General features: G+C 34.3%; 1 protein-coding gene across 1 annotated transcript in view; it reads left to right on the top strand.

Annotated features, from left to right (window-relative positions):
• NEGR1 (neuronal growth regulator 1) overlaps positions 1 to 14036 on the top strand; it is a gene marked incomplete at both ends in the record, with an annotated part of 906787 nt that extends 892751 nt beyond the window's left edge. The window contains one exon of the mRNA XM_082653283.1: positions 13912 to 14036. Within this exon, the coding sequence (XP_082509409.1) occupies positions 13912 to 14036 (125 nt within the window). The remainder of the gene's footprint in view (positions 1 to 13911) is intronic.
• Positions 14037 to 21994: the final 7958 nt, after the last annotated feature.

The raw sequence follows: 21994 nt of genomic DNA on the forward strand, positions 1-21994 counted from the left end.
ACCATAAAAACACAAAAAGGTAGCATAAATCTCACTGGTAATGGTAAATATATAGTCATAGTTAGATTCTGCAATATGGTAAGAGTGGTACATACCTCACAACTCTAGTTTAAAAGTTATAAATAAATAAGTAACCCACTTTAAAAATGGGCAAAGGACCTGAATAGACACTTCTCCAAAGAAGATATTTGAAAGGCCAAAAGATACATGAAAAGATGCTCAACATCACCAGTCATTAGGGAAATGCAATTTTAAACCACAATGATAATCACCTTACACCTGTTAGACCATCATCAAAAAGATAAGAGATAACAAATGCTGGCATGGATGTGGTAAAAAGGGAACCCTTGTACACTGTTAGTGGGATTGTAAATTGGTACAGTCACTATGGAAAATACTTTGGAGGATCCTCAAAATATTTAAAAAAATGACCTTATGACCCACCAATTCCACTTCTGGGAATATATTTAAAGATAATGAGAGCATTAACTCAGAAAGATATCTACATCCCCATGTTCAGAGCAGCATCGTTTACAATAGCCAAGACATGGAGACAACCTAAGTGTCCAGCAATGAATGAACAAATAAAGAAGTTGTGGTATATATACATACAATGGAATTTATTCAGACTTTAAAACTGAGTAAATTTTGTCATTTGTGACAACATAGATGGACCTGGAAGGTGTTATGATAAGTGAAATAAGTCAGAGGAAGACAAATACTGTATGATCTCACTTATATATGGAATCTACCAAAAAAAAAAGAAGAAGAAGAAGAAAAGAAAAGAAAAAAAAGAAAGAAAAAAACTAAACTCATAGAAAAAGAGATCAGACTCTTATGGCTATCAGAGGCAGAGGGTGGGTAGAAGAGGAACTGGAGAAAGGTGGTTAGTTATAAGATAAATAAGTACTAGGGATGTAATGTACAACATGATGACTATAGCTAACACTGCTGTATGACATATGTGAAAGTTGTTGAGAGAGGCAATCCTAAGAATTCTCCTTACAAGGAGAAGGGGTTTTATTCTTTTCTTCCTGCTTTTCTTTTAATTGTATCTATATGAGAAGATGGATGTTAGCTGAATCTACTGTGATAATCATTTTACAATATATGTAAATCAAACCATCATGCTGTACACCTTAAACATATGCAGTGATGTACATCAATTATTTCTCAATAAAACTGTGGGGGGAAGAAGATGCATGGAGCAACTATCTCTTTTGACTAATAGCTGCTCACAAGAAGAGCAAGAATGTTTTGCATGTGACAAGAAGAGTGAACCAAATATTTGTTGACCATAAGGATGCACTGCTGTAATCATTAGGGCTATCAAACAAATATTTTGATTATCCTTCTTCTGAGAGCTTGGGAAGATGGCACTTCTCCACCCACTTTGAAGTTACGTGTGGTCAAGTGATTCATTTTTGCCAATAAAATGTGTTAATTCAAGGCAAAAGAAAAAAGAAAAGAACTATTATGAGGTTCATATGCTGGATGGATGAAAAAAGTCCAAGTTGAGCACCTAATGAGAGATGCAAATAAAACATACATTGACTACAGATCTTAGAAATTATTTCAAACATTTGATATTTCAAAATAATTGTATCATAGTTAGCGTGTATATAGAAAAACTCATTCTGTATCTTATTGATTGACATGACTAAAGTGGTGTGTCACTGTTGTATAGTTTACTAGACTATAAAATTATTTTTATCACTTTCTATTTAGAAACATTTTAAGGTTGTATTTGATACATTCAATATTAATAAGCAAGTGAGAGCTATAAAAATGTGAAACAAGATGCTAAATAAATTAATGTGGGCAGTGCAGTGTTCTGGAAAGGACACCAAACTCAAAGTCTAGAGACTTGCATTAATTCTCTACGTAGGTCTTTCCTCTCTAGGCCTCAGATTCTTCTGGCTTTAAAATGGCATAACCCTAAAATGTCTTTCTCTAACTAGATTTCTGATTTGATTATAGTTTGACAAAGGCTAATAGAATCTCAAAGTTCCTTTAACCCTAGAATTCTAATATTTGATTTGGTGAAAATCATCCCTTTTCTTCTAGAGTAGAATGTTTTGTTTCTACTTGACTGTAAGTTCCTCAAAGCCCAGATTAGGTCCTGTTTATCCTTGTGTATTCAACCCTGAGCACAATGACTGTCACAAAGAAGGTGCTCAGTAGGCTTGTTGAATAAATAATGTGATTACTGTTACAAAAGTCAGTTATTCATTTTCTGACTTATCTAAGATTAATTTTCCAGTTTGAGGTTCAAGTGCATATATTTAGGTTAAGGATAACTGAAAATACTGCTAAAGTAGAGGAATTTCAACAAAGTCTTGTCTTAAGAAATGACAAGGCTTCTCCTAGTGTTTTGTGATCAAAGGGACTGTGGATATAAACTTATCAGCTGATAGACTGAATAACTTATCAATGTAGTCCCAGGAAGCCTTATTTAAGTTTCAGTCAAAAACTCTTTCAAACAGTAATGTAAGTGGCCAAATTTGCAATATCTATAAAAGTGAGGCAGAGGTGAGGTGTTCTGATGTAATAGTTGAAAAAATCCCCACCCTTCTTTTTTCAATATCTTGATTAGTGTCCAGAAAAGTTATGAGCAGCATATTGTCTATATTTTCCAGAAAGAAAATTACTAATCATACTTTAAAATAAACATGAATCCAGATTGCAGAATATGTTCATTGCTAGAATCACTATGCAAATGCAGTCATCTTTTTTCTTTTCATCCTTTGCTGGACTGTCCTTTGGACTAGAATTCCCTAGCATGTGATTTTTGTGTGCATGTCCTCAGGCTCCTTTCATAGCAGTTGTATATACCATTTTCCCATATTAGAAGTTGGATCACTTTAGGTAGAAAATGTAAGGCAAGCTGGAGGCTTGAGAAAAGAGCATTTTGATGTTGTAGGGAGAGGAGTATTTTATAGCTGAAATCATAATAAAAATATAAGGACCATAAGTGCTTTAAAATATTTAAGAAATATAATAGGAGACAGAACTTTCATTAGGCAACGTTGCTGTTGTAGCAGAAACCAAAATGATGGTAGCATAAAACAGTGGATAATATTCCTGGGATAAAATCTATAAGGAAAAAAATATCAGATTTAATTAAGATTTTAAGGCCCCTTTTTCATTATTAAGGGTATGTGCCTAATAAGATAGTTAATGCCAACCTCAAAAAAGTGATGCAACTGAATTACCGTGAGCCAAGAAAACTGGAAGCAAAGAGATAGGATAATTGTTGACTTTCAATTGACTTATTTATCCAAAATTAATTTATTGCACACCTATTATGTGCAAAGCACCATGCTCTGTGGGGGAATGTGAAATTGCACAGTATTAATAACCTGCTACTCTTCTCTTCTTCATAGAAGAGTGTTATCTTTGTCTGGGTCCTGCCAAAATGAGCAGCTCACTTATAAGTGATTACTGTGGAAAGTAATTTCAAGAAAGAGTGGTGGGAGATTGGAACAAGTTAAACAGGGAAGGAGGAAAAGCCAGTCCAAGAATGTGTTATTGAGCTGGTCCCTGCTGTGGGTCACTGGGCTCCATCCCACTGGGGATCCTCTGAGGAGCCAGGTGGAACGCATCTCAGAATCCTTTGCCCTGCACACAGCTGGTGGTCATAGCACCAGCTAAAACAAAAAGGTAATGAGACGATGTAAGGCAAGACACAAAAGGTGAGTGAAACATACTTGGCAAATTTATCTCATGAAGATAAAAAGAACAGCTATTTATGAAGCTCTTATTAGGAGCAGTCACTGTGTTAGCCTCTGGGGAAGAGAAAAAGAGAAGCAAAGAAAGATGAACAAAACATGATCCCTGCCCTTTAGGAACTCAGTCTAGGTGAGGTGGCAAGTCTGTGAGCAAGGTCAGGAGAGAGGAGTTTGAAATGCAAAGGAGTCTCAAGGGAGGAAGAATTAATGGTTAAAGGGTCAAGTAAGTTATCACAGAGGTAACCCTGGAACTAAGTTCTTAAGGAGAAGGAAAATTATTTCATACAGAGGCTGGAAAATTGGGAGGAAGTGGAAGAGGGTGATGCCAAATAGAAGAAACAAGGATTGCAGCCCAGCGGGGTAAAGGATAGAGTTTGTTCAGAGTATTGTGATCTACTTAGAGGACTGTGAGGAATTATACCAATATACGAAGACTGTACCCCAGCACACAGAACAGTACAATGGGCATAGAAGTGCTCAATAAGTATTAATAGGTAATCAAGTATTATTTGTTTAATGAGTGAATTTTCTGCTCTGTACCTTTAGAGCTGTGCTTTAAATGGAGCATATTCTTGGTATGGTTGTTACTGTTTCAAATGTATAGGACTTTGAGGCACACAAGACTTTATTCCAACAACTTGGATATTTCTTCTTGGACCAAGGTAGGGGCTTCCGTTGGTATGTCTTGTATAAATACCAATGTATTTTAAAAGCTACCATTTAATGAACACTTAAATTAGCACTGTATTCAGCACTTTACCTAGTTGGCTCATTTACCTATCACAACAACACTATGAGGAAGATACTTTTATCCCCTTTGTTCAGCTGGAGAAAACTGAGGCACAGAGGGGCTAAGCTAGTACATGGTGTGCTTGATTGTTATAAATATAGTCTCCATCCATAACTAACAAATTCAAGTAGACGTCACAGACAAGAGGGATTCTTTAACAGTTCTCTTGGAGGGTGTGTGTGTGTGTGTGTGTGTGTGTGTGTGTGTGTGTATTTAACTCTGTATGTTTATGGTATGATGTCTTCAGAGACATCAAAGAATACAAGTTTCTTCTTTTCTCTAAACTAGAACCGACCTTCCTTTGCAATGGTAGTCAATGTTTCCAAATCCTGAATTATTGATTGATGATATTACCTTTTTCTTGAGATTTATAGTAAAACCTCATTAAACTGCAGAAGTTAAAATAATTCATTTATAATTCTCTATAATAAATATTTTGACAGTGCCAATCACTTGATTAAATCCTGTGAGTGATACAAAAGTAAATTAAATATTACCATTGTTTTCAAGAAACTTAGACTCTATTGAAGGAGATGAACACCAGAGTGATAAAGTATAAGTAAAAGTAAATGGCTATGGGACAAAAGAGGAACTGGCAGATGAATTCCAACTAGAGTTAGGTGGTAATTCAGTAATTTAATAATACCACATAGGAGTAGAAGCATAGAGATTCAGCATACTTGAGTTCTAGTCTTATTTTTGCCTCTGACTTAAGCACATCATTCAATCTCTACCAGCCTCATCTCCTCATCTACAAAGTGAAGGTTTGCATTAAACGATCCCCAGTATCCCTTAGAGTTCTGACAGGTTCTAACTTTGTGAGCAGGTTGCATTTGAGATGAGCATTGAAAGATGGGTACTATTCCAACATGTAGCGATGCAGAAGCCCATCCCAGATGAAGGCAGAGTGTGAGCAAATCTGCAAATACAGCAAAGGCCTGAGTGTGCCCTGAGAATGGAGAGCCTTCCTGCCTAGCGTGCCTGCTGTGTCAGAGAGCAGCCAGCAATAGGACTGGAAAGGTAACTTTGGGAAAGTTTAAAGAGGGTTTTGAATTCCATACAAAGGCATCTGGATTTTATTAAGGTGTTTTAAATAGCCAGAATATAATGGCAATGATTAGAGAATCATTGAGAATAACTGAGAATGAATCTGGAGCATAACAAGTGGAACAATTTAAGTAAATCAGAACTACAGAGCCAGGTAATCACTGGTCTTTATTGCATTTGAAAAGCTAAGAAAAAAATTGGAAGGTAAATGGAATATTCCAAAAACTGGAAAAAAATAATCTATATGCCATATGAAATTCTTTATCCTTAATGCTGAGAGAACAATGTTACAGAATAACAGAAAAGAAGCTGGTTTGGGGTAACTTTCCTAACGCAAAAGATAAAAAGAACAAAGTTTAGTAAACAAGAAAATTTGATCATTACAGCTTCAAGTTTAAACACTTACATAAAAACTTAAATAATTTCACATCCACACAGCCACACATATATAATCTTACAAACTCCTTCCACTTGCAAAAATGTTTACCAGTTTGCAATTTCACCCATTTTTACCACACTAGCAATGTCACAGTAATGATATAGCTAATGTCAGTGACTATCAGTGACCATAAGAACACAGCTGAGTTTCTATTTTTATTTCTGTAAAACCTTCTTTCTTCAGCTAGATGATGCCTTAAAGGGCCAAACTAAAATCTATATAGTCAAGGCAATTTGTATTGTATGTTTGTGTATATATTTCACACAACAAAGGCAGCTTTTAAAACACATATACACACACATACACACAAAATATGTAATGACACTTATAAAGAACCCATTTGCAAACCAACCTGGAATGAAAAACTGGACTTTGCCCGAGTTCAAAGAACCATTTCGGGTTCTACAAAATTACCTCTGTTGCCAACATACTTCAAAACAGAGCTACTATAGATTCATGTACATCACTTCTGACTTGCAAAAAATAAAAATATCTAACACATTTAGAAGATGCTGATGAATAATACAGAGTGAAATTTTTTTTCAATGATTGTGAAGGACAGAAAAAAAGGCAGCAGAATTTCTTTCCATTTGGGTGATTGCTTACCTATTCTCTTTCACTCAAATTAGAGGTAATAGCCTTGGAGAGTTTCATCTGGTTATTTGCAGAAAAAAAGTATTTATCTACAAATAGGCAGATTTCTGAATATAGGTAATAACAGAGACAAACATATGTTTAAAATTCCTAATGTAGTTTATGCTGAGTAAATAGGATTATATACTGTGAACTTTGGCAAAATGGCTATTTAGCAAGTAGAAAAGGATTCAAGGATGGTGGTTTGCCAGAGAAATACCTTAGTAGTTACTAAGAACAAGCTCGCAGGGAAATTCCATGAGTCAAAAGGGAAAGGAATGGTGTGATTTCTCTAGCCATTCTGCTCATTGTTTATAACACAAAATGGAGGTACTTTTTGTGAAAATTATTGTACACTTTTATGCTTGTGAAGGATCAGTTTGTAAAAAATGTCAGAACTTTCTAAAGATCGGCATTCAGTTTTTGACCAAATGAAAAAGTAAAAATCTAAAATGTTAGGATAAGTATCGAAATACAGATTTTCTATAAACTTAGGCCTCTAATTTTCGAAAAGCGCACAAATGTGCACTTGTTAGCCTGATTCCTTCTAAAGAAGATAAAAAAGAAGACTGACTGGCAGGAATTCGAAGCCAGCTACCCAAATCTTTCCCTAAATACGAGTGGAGCTAGCTGTTGTAGAGGCTCACAAATTAAGCCTTACTCTGAAGGACTGAGAGCTCCTTGAAAAGTGGACTATATTATGTTTATTTCTCTGTATTTCAGGAAACAATGTATGGCACAATAAAGGTGTGTTGAGTAAAAACAACTAAAAATCTATACATTGGTAGCCCTACCACATGACAGCTATGCTACTCAGGCATTCCTCAATTCCAATCCCAGGGGAGGCAGAAGATCTTAGAGGGTCTATAGTATAGGAACATGCAGTAATGACACAAACAAAACCCTCCCCCCTGGAAATCACTGTTCCATAGGTGTGGGATGGTTCCTGAGAAGACATGGTTTGTGCTGTGTCTTTAATGCAGAACATCCCATCTTAGGGCGTGGACCATTTTATTGCATAAGAAATAGTGCAGAAAGGAACAATAAGATGATGTCGCCTGTGCTAAGGCTTGCATGATTCATCCAGACACCATAATCAAAAGTTGTACATGCAGTTGTAAAGCATATCCCATTCTGGTGCTCCTCTCTTCCCCTAATCTCCACCCAGTATTTAGGCAGAATTAAATGATGCAAAAAATCTGGGTGTGATCTTAGCCTCTGATGTGTTATCCCTGACACCAGCTGATGGTGTTAAGGGGTGGTGGACATTGCTAAAGAGAGGATTAAACTATCTTTCAAGCAAACTCCTCCCACAGTATGTAATGAAACAGAGTTGCACTGTGTTTTGGGTTGAATCCATGGTGCATAATTTCTCAGTAGACTAATATACACTCTATTTTGAATCCACGTTAATCACTTTCTTTTATTTGAAATCTAATTTAGGTGTAAATAGTTCACTTCCCATTAAGGTATAAGCTTCCTTAGTAAAATGTAAGTTGAGGACAGGTTTTTCTTATGGAAGCAAAGTTAATGTGGCTAAATAACTCTACCTAAGATTGCAACAAGAATCTTAAAAATATGACTCAAAGCTAGTTTAGTTAAAGCTTCAGTAATTTAAGGAAATTGCCTAGGCAAGTAATTGGTATTATACCAAACTAAATATTTCACAGTTACATTTGCTTTTGCCTAAAAATAAAAACTGGAGCAATACAAGGGAAAACTGCCAAGACTGAAAATAATATGCAGCAGCTGTAAGTAATTGGAAGTGATAATCATAATTAGACAAGATGTAAGATATGTATTAAAGCGCAGATTGGATCTTCCTGTTGGCAACGGGGAGAAATCCCAAAGGCCTGGACCCCACACATAGCCCACACACTTCTGCTTCATGCCTGAGAGCCCCTCTGAAACCAAACTTGGCATTAGATCAGCCCTGAAACCACACCCAAGGTCATGCACCATACTGTTCCTCTTGGGAAGAGACAGAGGAAAAGAAGAAATGGAAGAGGTCATACTCCCTGCTTTCAAGGAGCCTGCAAACCAGAAGAAACTGGCCAGTTATCTAGCAGTAATTGGCATTAAATTAAAGTCCTCTGAAAGAAGCCAAGGTAATGAAGAGAATAAATATTTTTGTAAGATAAAATGGAGGACAGCTTTGTAAGACCAAAGATACATTGATTTATCCAAGTATAGATCAAGAATGACGTAAAATAGGCTTGTTCCAGGGAAAACATCTCAAGCTAAAGAGAAAGCTCTATGGGGACAGGAGGCATTTCTATTTGGCTCAGTGACTCAGAGAATGCCTCCCACATAGCACACACTAAATTTGCTAAATGAATGAGCAAATGAATAGCGTTTAGATAATACTTGAGGGAGTGTTTATCTTGTGTTAAATATTGTACTGGGTACTTTAAATGTATCAGCACATTTAATCTTCATGATCACTTTTGAGATACTACCAATCCTCATTTGCAGATGAGGATGCTGAACTAAGCACAGCTAAGAAACGTGCCTAGGTTAGTCTATTTAGAAAGAGGTGGAGCTGGACTTTGAACCAAATCTGGATCTACCGTCCATGTATTATGCACATCATATTTTAAAACTAGAGTGCCTTTAGCTTTACTAGGAAAGTGGGAAGAATAACAACCAAACTTTTCTGTTCTTTGTTTTAAATTCTGATCTGTAAACCACACCAAAGTAGCCTCCCTGACATACCCCATTTCATTCATTCTTTCTCTTTCTTTTTCTTAAATAAAATGGCAAACTTGAAAGCATCTAACACATTGCTCAAGGGCTGGGTATTCTCATTCTCTCTCTTAGTTTTAAATCTTCACCCTTTTGTTTTATTCCTCCTTTCCCTTCCCTTTTCTTTCTCCTTTCTTTCTCAATTTAAATGTCTTCTCCTTTCTTCATTCTTCTCCTCGGAAACCAAAGACAATTAAATAGGTAGTAAGAAAGAAACAGAAGTTTCCTCCTTCCACACTTTGCCTTAAGAGTAAGAAATCATAGGAACAACTATTGAAATAGGGTATTTTATCAAAGTGGTCATGGATTACACAAATCATATTTAGGAATATTTTCCCACATTCAATTCAAAATACATCTGTTAAACACATTTGATATAAGATACAAATGCACATATGACAAGGAGGAATGTTCCATAATTTCAACATGCTTATAGTCCAGTGGAAGAGAAAGATATAAATATCTTTCTACATATATATTATACATATATATAATTTATTATAAGTAAAAAAGGATATATTTATGAAATCGGGTATAAGCAGGAGACTAACAATTCTTATTAGAGAGATTGGGGGGGCCTTATGGAGGAGGTGGTATTTTAGATCTTTAAGGAGGAATAGGACTTTGATAGGTGGAGAAGGAGAATAGGAAGTAACACCTTTTAGGCTTAAGGATATAGTATGCGCAAATGACAGGGAATAATGAAAACACTCTATGTGTTTAGAAAATGGCTCATGTGACTGGAGCTAACAGTGTGTATGAGTCTGGATAAGTTGACTAGAACCAGATAATAGATGTCCCTGAATACTGAGCTACACAACTTTGGCTTCCCTCCACAGGCAATGGAAACCCCTGAAGGTTGGGGCTAACGTAGGCTTCTACTCTTGCCTACACTAGTACAATCTACTGTCCACAGAGTAGTCAAGAGTATATTTTAAAATTTCAGCTAGCCTCCTCTGCATGAAACTGTCTTGTGGCTTCTCATATCTCTCAGAAGGAAACCAAACCCTCACTATAGCCCAACTACACCTGTGATCACAGGCCCTTTCCCTTCTACTACTACTTAGAATGAGTAGCAGTATGATATTCACAGGCAACTAAAAACATGGCAGGGAACATACAACAGATCTGACCATCCCAGAGACATAGCTGGATGTCTTCAAATTCAGGACCATATATGGGGGCCCAGGTTACTCTATACTCGCTGTCTTTTGCTGCAAGAGGATGATGCTACAAAGTTTGATACATGCTCTTCCCCTATAATCTGCCTCATGATCTTTCTTCCTGGTCCTGCTGAAATGCTGAAGGAAGGTATTCTGAATCTGTACAGGTCTTAGAAGGTAAGAATGAGTCTAAAAGTAGAAAGAGAAGAAAGAATAAAATATGGTCATGAAAGTATTCTTCTGAAAAAAGAAGTCAAGATATTGTGTCCCCTTATGTGTTTATGGTGATAATATTGGAAATGGATGTGAACTTTATCATCATTCAACAAATACTTAATTGAACACTTACTAAGTACTAGACTCTGTGTTCTGTACCAGTGATAAAATATACATATAATAAATCTTGTCTTGAAGACATTCTTGGTCTAATGCGGAAAGATAGATATGTAAATATGATATTAAATATAATGCCAAGTTAATTTCTCATATGGTTTTATAAAGACATTTCACTTTTTAAAGATGATATTTGAATTGATTCTTAAAGCTAATTTCTAATAGCTAACAGTTATTTTCTTTAATTTCTTAACATTTTCTATAATTTCTTAAATAGCTGATTGGGATTTAACATGCCAAGCAAATCTAAGTGGCCCAAATAGCACTAAGACCCCTAACTTTAGTACCATTAGCCTTGTACTCTAAATCACTCAGTTTACAAGTCCCCCCAAAACACATAATAAATATCAGTCAATGAGATAAACATTACATAATAATAAGATACCTAAGTCAATGGGCTACTTTACTATGTTGTAGTTTTTTTAAGTGAGATATATATATGTACTAATATGTGTATATCACCGCATTTTATAAAAAATAATTGTTACTGTGTCTGCTGCCTGGACTACATACCTGCCATGAGTCTTTGGGGAGCCCTCCCGTGTTCATTCATTATCCTTATAGTGATTATATAAATCCTAATGTTCAATATTTGCCTTTTTATTTATATCTCCAACTAGAATGAAACTTTCCTGAGAGGAGATTGAGTTTTATTTATCTTTGCTTGTGTTCAATTCCCAGGACCAAAAAACGATGCTCGATGTATACTTAAAGATGATACATGATATAAGACTTGGCATTAGATATCTGACCTCACATTCCCTTAACTAACTTTGCTGTTTATTTTGGGGCCTACTAATTGTCAATAGCTACTTTACAGTACATTTTTGATAATATTCAATAATTGCAAGTAACAGTGCTGCAAAAGGCTCCTACTTTATTTTAGGACTAATGGAAGTATTGCATTCACAAACAACTAAAAAATACATCCATTTGAGACATCCATGGAAAAATATATATACTGTTAATTACAAAGTAATATTTAATTTTTAAATATGATATAGATTTGTCATGTCTAAAACAATAGGAGGCTGAGTAGAAGACAAAGGCACATTGGAGAAAAAGATGGCATTTAAGGTATATGATAAAAAGGAATATATATGGAGATATATGAAATTGAGTAACAAAAGGATCATACCCACCTTATTATATATTGTATTTCCAGTACTTAGTACAGTCCCTGGTACCTAGTTTAATAAATATTTGCTGAATGAATGAAAGAAAGCATATGGTAGATTCTCTAGCTTATAGACAATGGCTTGCTTCAGAAGAGATTCTGTTTTGTAGGAGAGACATACTCCTTTTAACTCTGACCTATTTATTTATTTAATTGAATTGTTCATTGAACAGATATTTCTTGAATATCCACTGTGTACCAGAACTTGCCAGACATTGTGTCTGGAAACACTAAGATAAATAAAACATGACCTAGGAGAGTTTACAGTCTGGTGAGAGAAATAGATATGTACACAAATATTTGCAATGCAGTATGATAGTTGTATAAAAAGGAATACATATTGTGACCTAATGACACAATAGGGTAATCTGCTCAGCTTGTTGGAGAAATAGAAGGAATTCAGGAAAGATTGCCCCAAAAATGCATTTTAAAGGATGAGTAAGGAGTTTTGAGAGTCTTTTATACTCTACCCACTTAATGTACTATTTAAATTGTCATGATATAAAAATGTTATCTTTGCTTTGTGTGCTTGGCTTTTAAGATCTATTTCTTATTTATGAAATCATTTTATGTGCTTTGCTTATTATTAGTCCTGTATTATTATACCAGTTTTATTGCACTCAAGATTCTTAAAAATACAGCAAAAACAACTCTGAAATAGCTGTCACTGAGAAGGTAACAGACCAATTAAATATTTGTTTATATTAAAAAAAATAAAACATCGTTCTAGGTCTTGAACAAGAGAAAATAATTTAAGGAGTTTTGTGGTTTTAAATTAGGCTTCTTACATATCAAAACTTGAAAAGCTATCTGTTCAACAATAGACTTATTTTCTTCATCATCTTCTCCTTGTTTAAAACTCATTTGTGATGCAAATAAAAACATCAAATAGTTGATTTTGCTCCATGTTTACTAAAGAGTAGTAGTCTCAGCCCTTGAATCTCACACAGAATCAACAATTGTACTGTCAAGAAAACTCCCCACTGGCAGAGGCCAATGCATCTTTCATCTCCTTTAAAAGGGTGTCTCACCCAAAATAGACCCGAATAGCAGAACCCACCTGCTCAAAGACATTTACCAGCAAACACACCCATAAACCCAAACTGAGCTGACTGGTGAAAAACTGTCTCTGCCAAAGCAAACCTGTAAAATATGAAGAGTAACCCCATTACTCAAATGAACAGATACTAATGTAAGGAATCAAGGATCATGGAAAATCCGGTAAATATGACAGCACCAAAGGAAGCTAATAAAGCTCCAATAACTTACCCTAGATAAATGGAAATCTATGAACTGTCAAAGAATTCAGAATAATCCTCTTAATTATAAGAAAACAGACAGACAACAAAACAAAATTAGGAAAACAATACAGGAACAAAATGGGAAGTTTGACAAGGAAATAGCAGCCATCAAAACAAACAAACAAAAACAGGTATCTTAGAGTTGAAATCTGCATGAATATAATAGGAATAATAATGTTAGCTGATATTTGTTGAATACTTAGTGTGTGTCCAGCCCAGTGCAATGTGCTACATGTGCTTCATCTCCAATTCTCACTGCAGCCCTGCCAGGTGGATTATATTATTTCTATTTTGCCCTTGAGAAAAGTGAAGCTCAGAGAGGTTAGTCAAATAGGCCACACATTGTCATACAGCAGAACCTGATGTGAACCTAAGTCTGTCTGACTCCAATGCCAGTGTTCTCCCCAGTACACCCGGCTGCCTTTTGATTATTGTTAAGATCTTGAAAGACACAAATTAGATTTTGATTTATTCTTTTCCATTTCTTTCCAGCTCCAAGTACAGCCCAGTATGGAATTACCGGGAGCGCTGACGTTCTTTTCTCCTGCTGGTACCTTGTGTTGACACTGTCCTCTTTCACCAGCATATTCTACCTGAAGAATGCCATTCTACAATAAATTTAAAGACCCATAAAAGGCTTTTAAGGATTCTCTGAAAGTGCTGATGGCTGGATCCAATCTGGTACAGTTTGTTAAAAGCAGCGTGGGATATAATCAGCAGTGCTTACATGGGGATGATCGCCTTCTGTAGAATTGCTCATTATGTAAATACTTTAATTCTACTCTTTTTTTGATTAGCTACATTACCTTGTGAAGCAGTACACATTGTCCTTTTTTTAAGATGTGAAAGCTCTGAAATTACTTTTAGAGGATATTAATTGTGATTTCATGTTTGTAATCTACAACTTTTCAAAAGCATTCAGTCGTGGTCTGCTAGGTTGCAGGCTGTAGTTTACAAAAAACGAATATTGCAGTGAATATGTGATTCTTTAAGGCTGCAATACAAGCATTCATTTCCCTGTTTCAGTAAGAGTCAATCCACATTTACAAAGATGCATTTTTTTCTTTTTTGATAAAAAAGCAAATAGTACTGCCTTCAGATCATTTCTTCAAAATATAACATATCTAGATTTTTCTGCTCGCATGATATTCAGGTTTCAGGAATGAGCCTTGTAATATAACTGGCTGTGCAGCTCTGCTTCTCTTTCCTGTAAGTTCAGCATGGGTGTGCCTTCATGAAATAATAATTTTCTCTTCATCTCCAACTAATAAAAGTGTTTTTGCCAAATTCTACAATTTGAAAGCAAAAGTAAACCACAATGATAAAGTTAAACTATATCTTATCTCTAAAGAACAAAGGAGTTATCAAGCTGTAAAAATCTCTTCCCACATTTTGAGAATTTTGCCCCACGATGACTCAGTTTTGTGATGAAAAACAATTTAACTAACATAGTACAGGTAAATCTACCATATGATTTCTTTAGTTGTAGCTAAATATTAGATCCACTATGAGAAATAATTCCCTTTAAAATGATAGTACAGTCTATCCAAAGGATTGCCTAGCAATACAGCAACTTTTCCTTTCACTGTTCCAGGCCAAAATTTTTAAGATTGTTTGTCAGAAAGGACACGAAGTCCAATTACCTAATATTACATGAGTTGGTAAGCACTCAAAATTTTTGGTTCTGTGGCAGGTAAGTTGGTATGCTAGATATAGTGTTCCTGTGGATAGGTGTATTTTGCCTATTTTCCATCTGAAAACATCACTCAGTTGATAGTTTGGTATGCATATTGTATTTAGAAAGCTCCAAAATATATTATAACAAATATTTCATGCTGGTATGCAGCAGATCAATCTCTGAAATAACAAATTCTGCAGTTAAATCTTTCTCTATAGCCAGTAGCTCAAACAAACAAGGCCAAAAAGAAAAAAAAAAAAAAAATTACCATGCTTTATTTCTTCTTATATGATATATGTAAGATGTGTTCAAATGGAGACCAGCCACCAGTGATGAAGGATATCTTAAAATCTACTAATTATTAATTTATCATGGATATTAAATTATTTCTATTATAAAGAATGAAAACTACATTTTTGAAAGAAAATGCTGTTACTCTAAGAAGCATTATATTACAAGAATAGTTTGTTGGTGTTACTCTTTACTAAAGAAAGACCATAGCCTTGGAAGCCATTTTACAGGTTTAATAAAGTTACCAATTTCACTATACCTAGAGAGATTTCTGCAAATAGTTCCCTTTTGCAAGTCATAATAACTACAAAACACCTACTAATATAGTTAGAAACAAGATATTTCACAGAGATTGTATACATTTAAGATATCTAATATTTTGCCCTGAAAGAAATGAATATAAGTAAAATGTAAGTAAAATTTAGTCTCAAAGTACACCATAAATCTGGTTTAATTAGAAATGTGAATCCTAGATGAGGAGGCATAAATGTACAATATTTCCATAAAATGGCAATAATATGGCACAATGCTATTAAATTTACCCACTGTAATAATTTATTACATTATTTTGACTGATATAGGGTTTTTCTTAAACACATATGGCATTTTAACTTTGATTATTATTGATTTGCTTTCTAAAAATATTCTTTGTGGAATTGGTGAGTAAACTACAAAATATTTTTTGTGTGTATTGCAGCTTTAAAGTGGCACACTCCATGATAATCTACTTACTAGAAATAGTGGTGCTACCACAAAAGTGTTAACCATCAGTACCATTGTTTGGGAGAAAGAAACAGATCAAGAATGCATATTATACAGTGATCACTTTCCTAGAGTTAAAAATACCTCCTCTTTGTAAGATTTATAGGGTAAATGTGAGGTAAATTGAGGTATAAACTATGGATGAACCAAATAATTAGTTCAAAGTGTTGTCATGATTCCGAATTTGTGGAGTCTGGTGTTTTTCCCATAGGATGTGACAGAAGTACAGTCATAGCTCAGTAGCTATATGTATTTGCCTTTATGTTAGAAGAGAATTTCTTGAGTGACTTTTTAAATAGAGGAGGTATTCACTATGTTTTTCTGTATCAAGCAGCATTCCTAGTTGTTAGGCCCCTGGACAGAGTGAAATCATGAGTATTTATGAGTTCAATATTGTTCAAATAAGGCTACAGTATTTGCTTTCTTGTGTGAATGTATTGCATATAATGTTCAAGTAGATGATTTTACATTTATGGACATATGAAACGTCTGATTACTCCATTTTATCAGTCCTGATTGTACAAGTTTGTTGCAATTTCAAAATAGCAGTTTTATGAAACTGATTTATCTTTTGATCTATAACAATTTTTCTAGCTATTCATTTCAGCATTATATTTCCATGCGTTTCATTTGTGGGACTCTTTTTGTTGCCCCTGAATTTTTTTCAAAGAAAGAAAAAAGAAAAATAAAGAGCCGTTGAGAAAGGAGAGTAGAAAGAAAAGAAAAAGACTGAAAAGGGAAAGAGGTAAAGGGAGAAGCAAAAAAAAAGAAAGAAAGAAGAAAGGAAGGGAGGGAGGGAGGAACCAGAATATTAGGGTAGCTAACTTAATACATTTACATTCTTTTAACTGCAACTGGTGTAATTATGTTTTACAACGATCCCATTTGAAACATAAGTCCTGTTACACCATTAAGTTCCTATTATGCAGCAATTATATAACAAAAAGTACTGCCCAAATTACAGTATTGTGTTATGGGGTGACACTAAAAGATTTGAGAGAATGTCAAACTTAAAGCCACTTTTGGGGAGTTTAGACTTAACTGAAAGATTAATGCTTCATCATAACTTTTAAGCTATATCTAGAAAGTAGACTGGAGAACTGAGAAAATTACCAGATAATTCAGGACTATATATATATATATATATATATATATATATATATATATATATATATAAATACCCCAGTGTGTGAACTCAGAAAACTCTGAGAAATTTATCAAAGCCAATTATCTATATTGATCAAATTTACTGAATAATTGTTAATTTATCCATTGTGCTTAGCTTTGTGACACAGCCAAAAGTTATCTATTTAATCTTTTCAATAAAAATTGTTTTTTGAAACTCAGAAATGATTTAAAAAGAGGTCAGGTTTTTAACTATTTATTGAAGTATGTGGATGTACAGTATTTCAATAGATATGAATATGAATAAATGGTATGCCTTAAGATCCTTTGAATATGTATTTACTTTAAAGACTGGAACAAGCTCTTCCTGTCTTTTAGTAAAACATCCGTATTTCACAATCTGATGTAAAAATATGTTGTACTGTTTCCAATAGGTGAATATAAAGTCAGTTTATCAATTAAAATATGTATTTGACTCATTTGAAAACTCTATTAGTTTAAGGGAAAAAGGAAGAAATAGTAAACATATTTCTGCTATTCCTTTCTTCATTTTCTGCTGCATCCACTGTACCACATTCACATCTTTCAGATACTCCAATGCAATACCAGGTGAAAATGTTAGATGCTACAGTTTTAAAAGGATCCATTTTGTAGCCTTTCTCTCTATTGCTGATTCCCAAAGTTCAGTCTAACAAGCTGAACTACACCTAGCCTAAAGAAGAAATTTTCTGGAAAGATTTTATGATCAATTATTTAGAACTTTTACCTGCTGAAATGCATCAAAGTTAGTAACAGAGACTGATGATGAAATCCTGTTGGTTTTTCAGGCTAAACATCCAGGCAGATAGTACAATTTCATAAGACAGCTGGGTATAAGACAGGGAGTATATACTCCACTTCAAGGCATTCAGATACAATTTCAGTAAAAAAAACACCTTGCTTTCCAAACAAAATGTGATTTGGCTGAAAGCTCCTTTTTTGTGATGGTTATAATATGCAAATGAGAGCCACCCCAAATGAATGATTTAAGCCATCTTTTCCAAATCTGTCCATTTATGCTCATCAACCAAATAAAAAGGAACAATATGGTAGATAAACAAAACAATAGACTATCTGTACTTGGTGTAACAGGCTATTTTGAAATATGGGTGTCATTGATATTCTGGGAAAACCATATCTACCGAATCCCTTCCCCCTCAAAAAATGAAAACACACACTAATAAACATCTGATTTTCCCACTGGCTCATTATTTCTCCCTTTGTAAATTCTATTCTGCAAATAATCACATGGAAACAGAAGCATCAAGTCTCAGACCCTGAAAGCTAGCATATGAAGCAGAGCTATTTTCTCACTGAACATAATAGGTCAAAATAGAGATACTTCAAAATGACATTTAGGTATTTGGAAAATAATTACTTGCTTTTGCCTGGCAGGCAGAAATTTAAGAATTTTAAGAGAAAATTTTCCAAGAATAATTCATTCAAGATAATGTAATTTGATCCAAACACCAGAGTGTCAATGTACTCCCCCGAACTTTTGAAGAAGCATATACCTTCACATTCATATAAGCTTTTGTCTAATAATCCCAAACTTACTGAAAATATTTAGGAATGGACATGTTTAGTAGAAAAAGAAAAAAATTGGCAAATGAATCAAATAAATACTTTCCAATCTTCCTGGAGAGGAAGAAAGAAGGAATAGTTTTCAGTCATCTCCCTAAAAGCTCCTCCCACAGTCCTCTTAAGAATACCATGACTCCCCCAAGGTCTTCAATCTAAGAAACATGCTCCACCTCAGAGACAGATGTGGCAGTTAGAATTACTCCTGAAGGGTCACAGCTATCTCTACCTTGAATTTTACGATGGCAAAGTACTTCAGCAGACATTACTACTATGACTTTAAATGTACTTTAAAACGTTATTATTGTCTCATTGATGATGAACATGATATTCAGAAATTTTAAGTCACTTGCTAAAGATTATACTTCCACTAAGTGGCAGATTTGAGCCAAATGTGCAATGCAAAAATACTCCCAATTTGTTTCAGTTTCCATGAGCCTTCTTAGAAATAGAAAAAGGATGTGATCACATTACTAGCTTCACAAACAACTATATGTACATTTATATTTATATATAAGTAACTGTTTATATGTAGATAAATTTTTTTCCTTTAATGCCATCCTTTTATTTTCCAATGCCTCCAGAGGGTATGTGGTTTAAAGACAAATCACATTATACATCTCATCTAAAACTTTTGGGGTGCAACTGCCTTTGGACACACAGCCCGTGATAATATTAGGCCCATCACACTAAATGGAGGATCTTGTCATAATCATATGTATTTTTTAATATAGCATTTTGCAAAAACCTGCCAAGTTTTGAATAATCCACTAAGACTATTTCCTAGGCATCTGCAATCAACAGAATTCTTAGGGAAATGGAGAGCAGAATATATACACATTTTTTTAAATTCACAATAGAATACTGATTTTAATCTTGAGCAATGTTGTTTGAGCCAATTTATATCAAAATACTAATTATATGCACATCTGTTTGTGCTGGGGCAGTAGAACAAGAGAAAGATTCTAATTTTAGAAATTAAACTATATACAACCTAAGGAATACGTTTGTATTTTGTTGTCAAAATAGAAATATAACGCGAATCCTGTGAATATCACTCTAGTTTGAAAAAAATGAAAAGCATAACTTTCACACACATGTAAAATGAACATATTAATTCATTAATGAAGGACTAAGATGTTACAACCAGATAAAAGGATAATCCAAAGAACAGGCACATTTATAGATCAAGAATATTGAAATTAATATGCTAATAGAGGTAAAACTGGCTTCTTCCAGAATAAAGAATTCAATTGAAACTTTGACCAACAGAATTTATTTATGTGTTGACTGACAAGAAATACTTTGCCTTGCTATCATTTATCTACAACTTTTAAAATAGTTCAAATGCAATGAAAGGTGGAGTCCCCACAGAATCAGAACCAGGTAACCTGGATGGGTGTGTGCTAAATAATGCATGGGTTTTTCATTGCAATCCAAATTTTCCCCTAAAATGATGAGATGCAAAAATCTTAAAAGCAGTTGAATTTAATGAATTGCCAATATTTTAAGGTTCAATAATATCTCTTGCAATGACTCAGAAAAAAAAAACAAGTTATCTATATATCTAATATTCTACATTCTCCATATTCTAATTACTCATTTTCTTCCTTAATCCACAAACCATTACCCAATAGTTTGGAACATACAGAAGGAGAAATAAACAAAACATAACAAGGATGGCCTTGCTTCAAGAATCTACCTTGTTGAAAAATGAATATATTTTGGACACTTGTTAAAAGAAAAAGTTTTTTTGTCATTTGGAGGGAGGGGCATTTAATTCAGGGGATAACAGGAATTTTATATGAACAGCAATAAGGAAAATGAAGTAGCAGTTGAGATGGCAATATCTCTTCAACCAAAATCAACGGTAATGGTGAAAACATTGTAAGACTACTGCTGAGCTGAATGGTCTGCTTCCACTTAATGCTAATGAGCCCAGTCCTTGCAAATTTTGGTTTGGTAAAACTACAGGAGGTAGCATGGCCCATTAGGCTTTCAAAGCTTCAAAATGTTAAAAGGGGTGGTTTTCCTCCTTCATTTCAAGTGAATTGCTAAAATCATTGGGATGTTCCTCAGTGGAACTTTGAATTTGCTAGTTTCTTCATTAATTTTGACCTTTTTGCAATCAAAAAAGTTAACTTTACACTAAATGCAGCAGACTTCTACCTCCTGCAGGTTTGAATTGTGCTTAAACAAATACTCCAAGCACATGCAATTTCCTGAGAAAATTTGGGGACCTTATTTTAGAAAAAGAACTTATACAATATTCTTTGGAGACTATAATATGCTAATAAAAAAGAACAAAGTTTTCTTGGTTGTTCTAAAGCACCTAATAGAATCCACAGAACTCTTACATAGTTTTCTAAGTAGTTTCATAAATGTGGATTGTGGTTGCCCTGAAACTTGATATCTCCCTACAGCACATTTGACAAGTGACCTGGCAAAAATGTGGTCAAAAGCTCATTTATGACATACACCTTAAGAAATTGTTGCCAGAGATTTGAAACTGCTTCAAGCTGATGTCTTTCAAAACAAAGCACATACTCACACGTACAAACAAAAAATCACATTGCTATCAGTGATCTGGAAAATAAGCTTCCAAGCCAGCCATGTGGTGTTCTGGATAATTCAAAAAAACAAGAAGAAATGACAACAGTGCAGCCAGCAGTTTCTGTTTGTTTCATTTGCTAAGATTTTCACATAAGTAACATCTTGTGATTTAATTATTCAGAAGATGGCACCTGCTTTAAATGCTGACATGGAGAAAAACAGATTTTTTTGGAATAAAATTTATTTCTGGAAATACATTTTTCCTGTTGATAGATATGTAACTAGTTTATGCTTTTGAAAGTCTTACTGTCTAATAATTTTAAATGTTGACAAGGAGAAAGATTGTTTTTTTCTTTAATTTGGAATTTTTTTTTTTGCTGGAAATGTATATTTCCAATTTATAGATAGACAACTAGCATGTGTGTCCAGAAATTTCTATTCTCTCATAATTCAGTTGTAACAATACATTAACAAAATTTTCATAGTTTAATATATGAGGAACGAATGTCTTTTACAAAGTAACACAAGAAATTATACAATGAGCTT

This window comes from Grampus griseus (assembly GCF_964374135.1).
Source record: "Grampus griseus genome assembly, chromosome: 1".
NCBI classification, from domain to species: domain Eukaryota; kingdom Metazoa; phylum Chordata; class Mammalia; order Artiodactyla; family Delphinidae; genus Grampus; species Grampus griseus.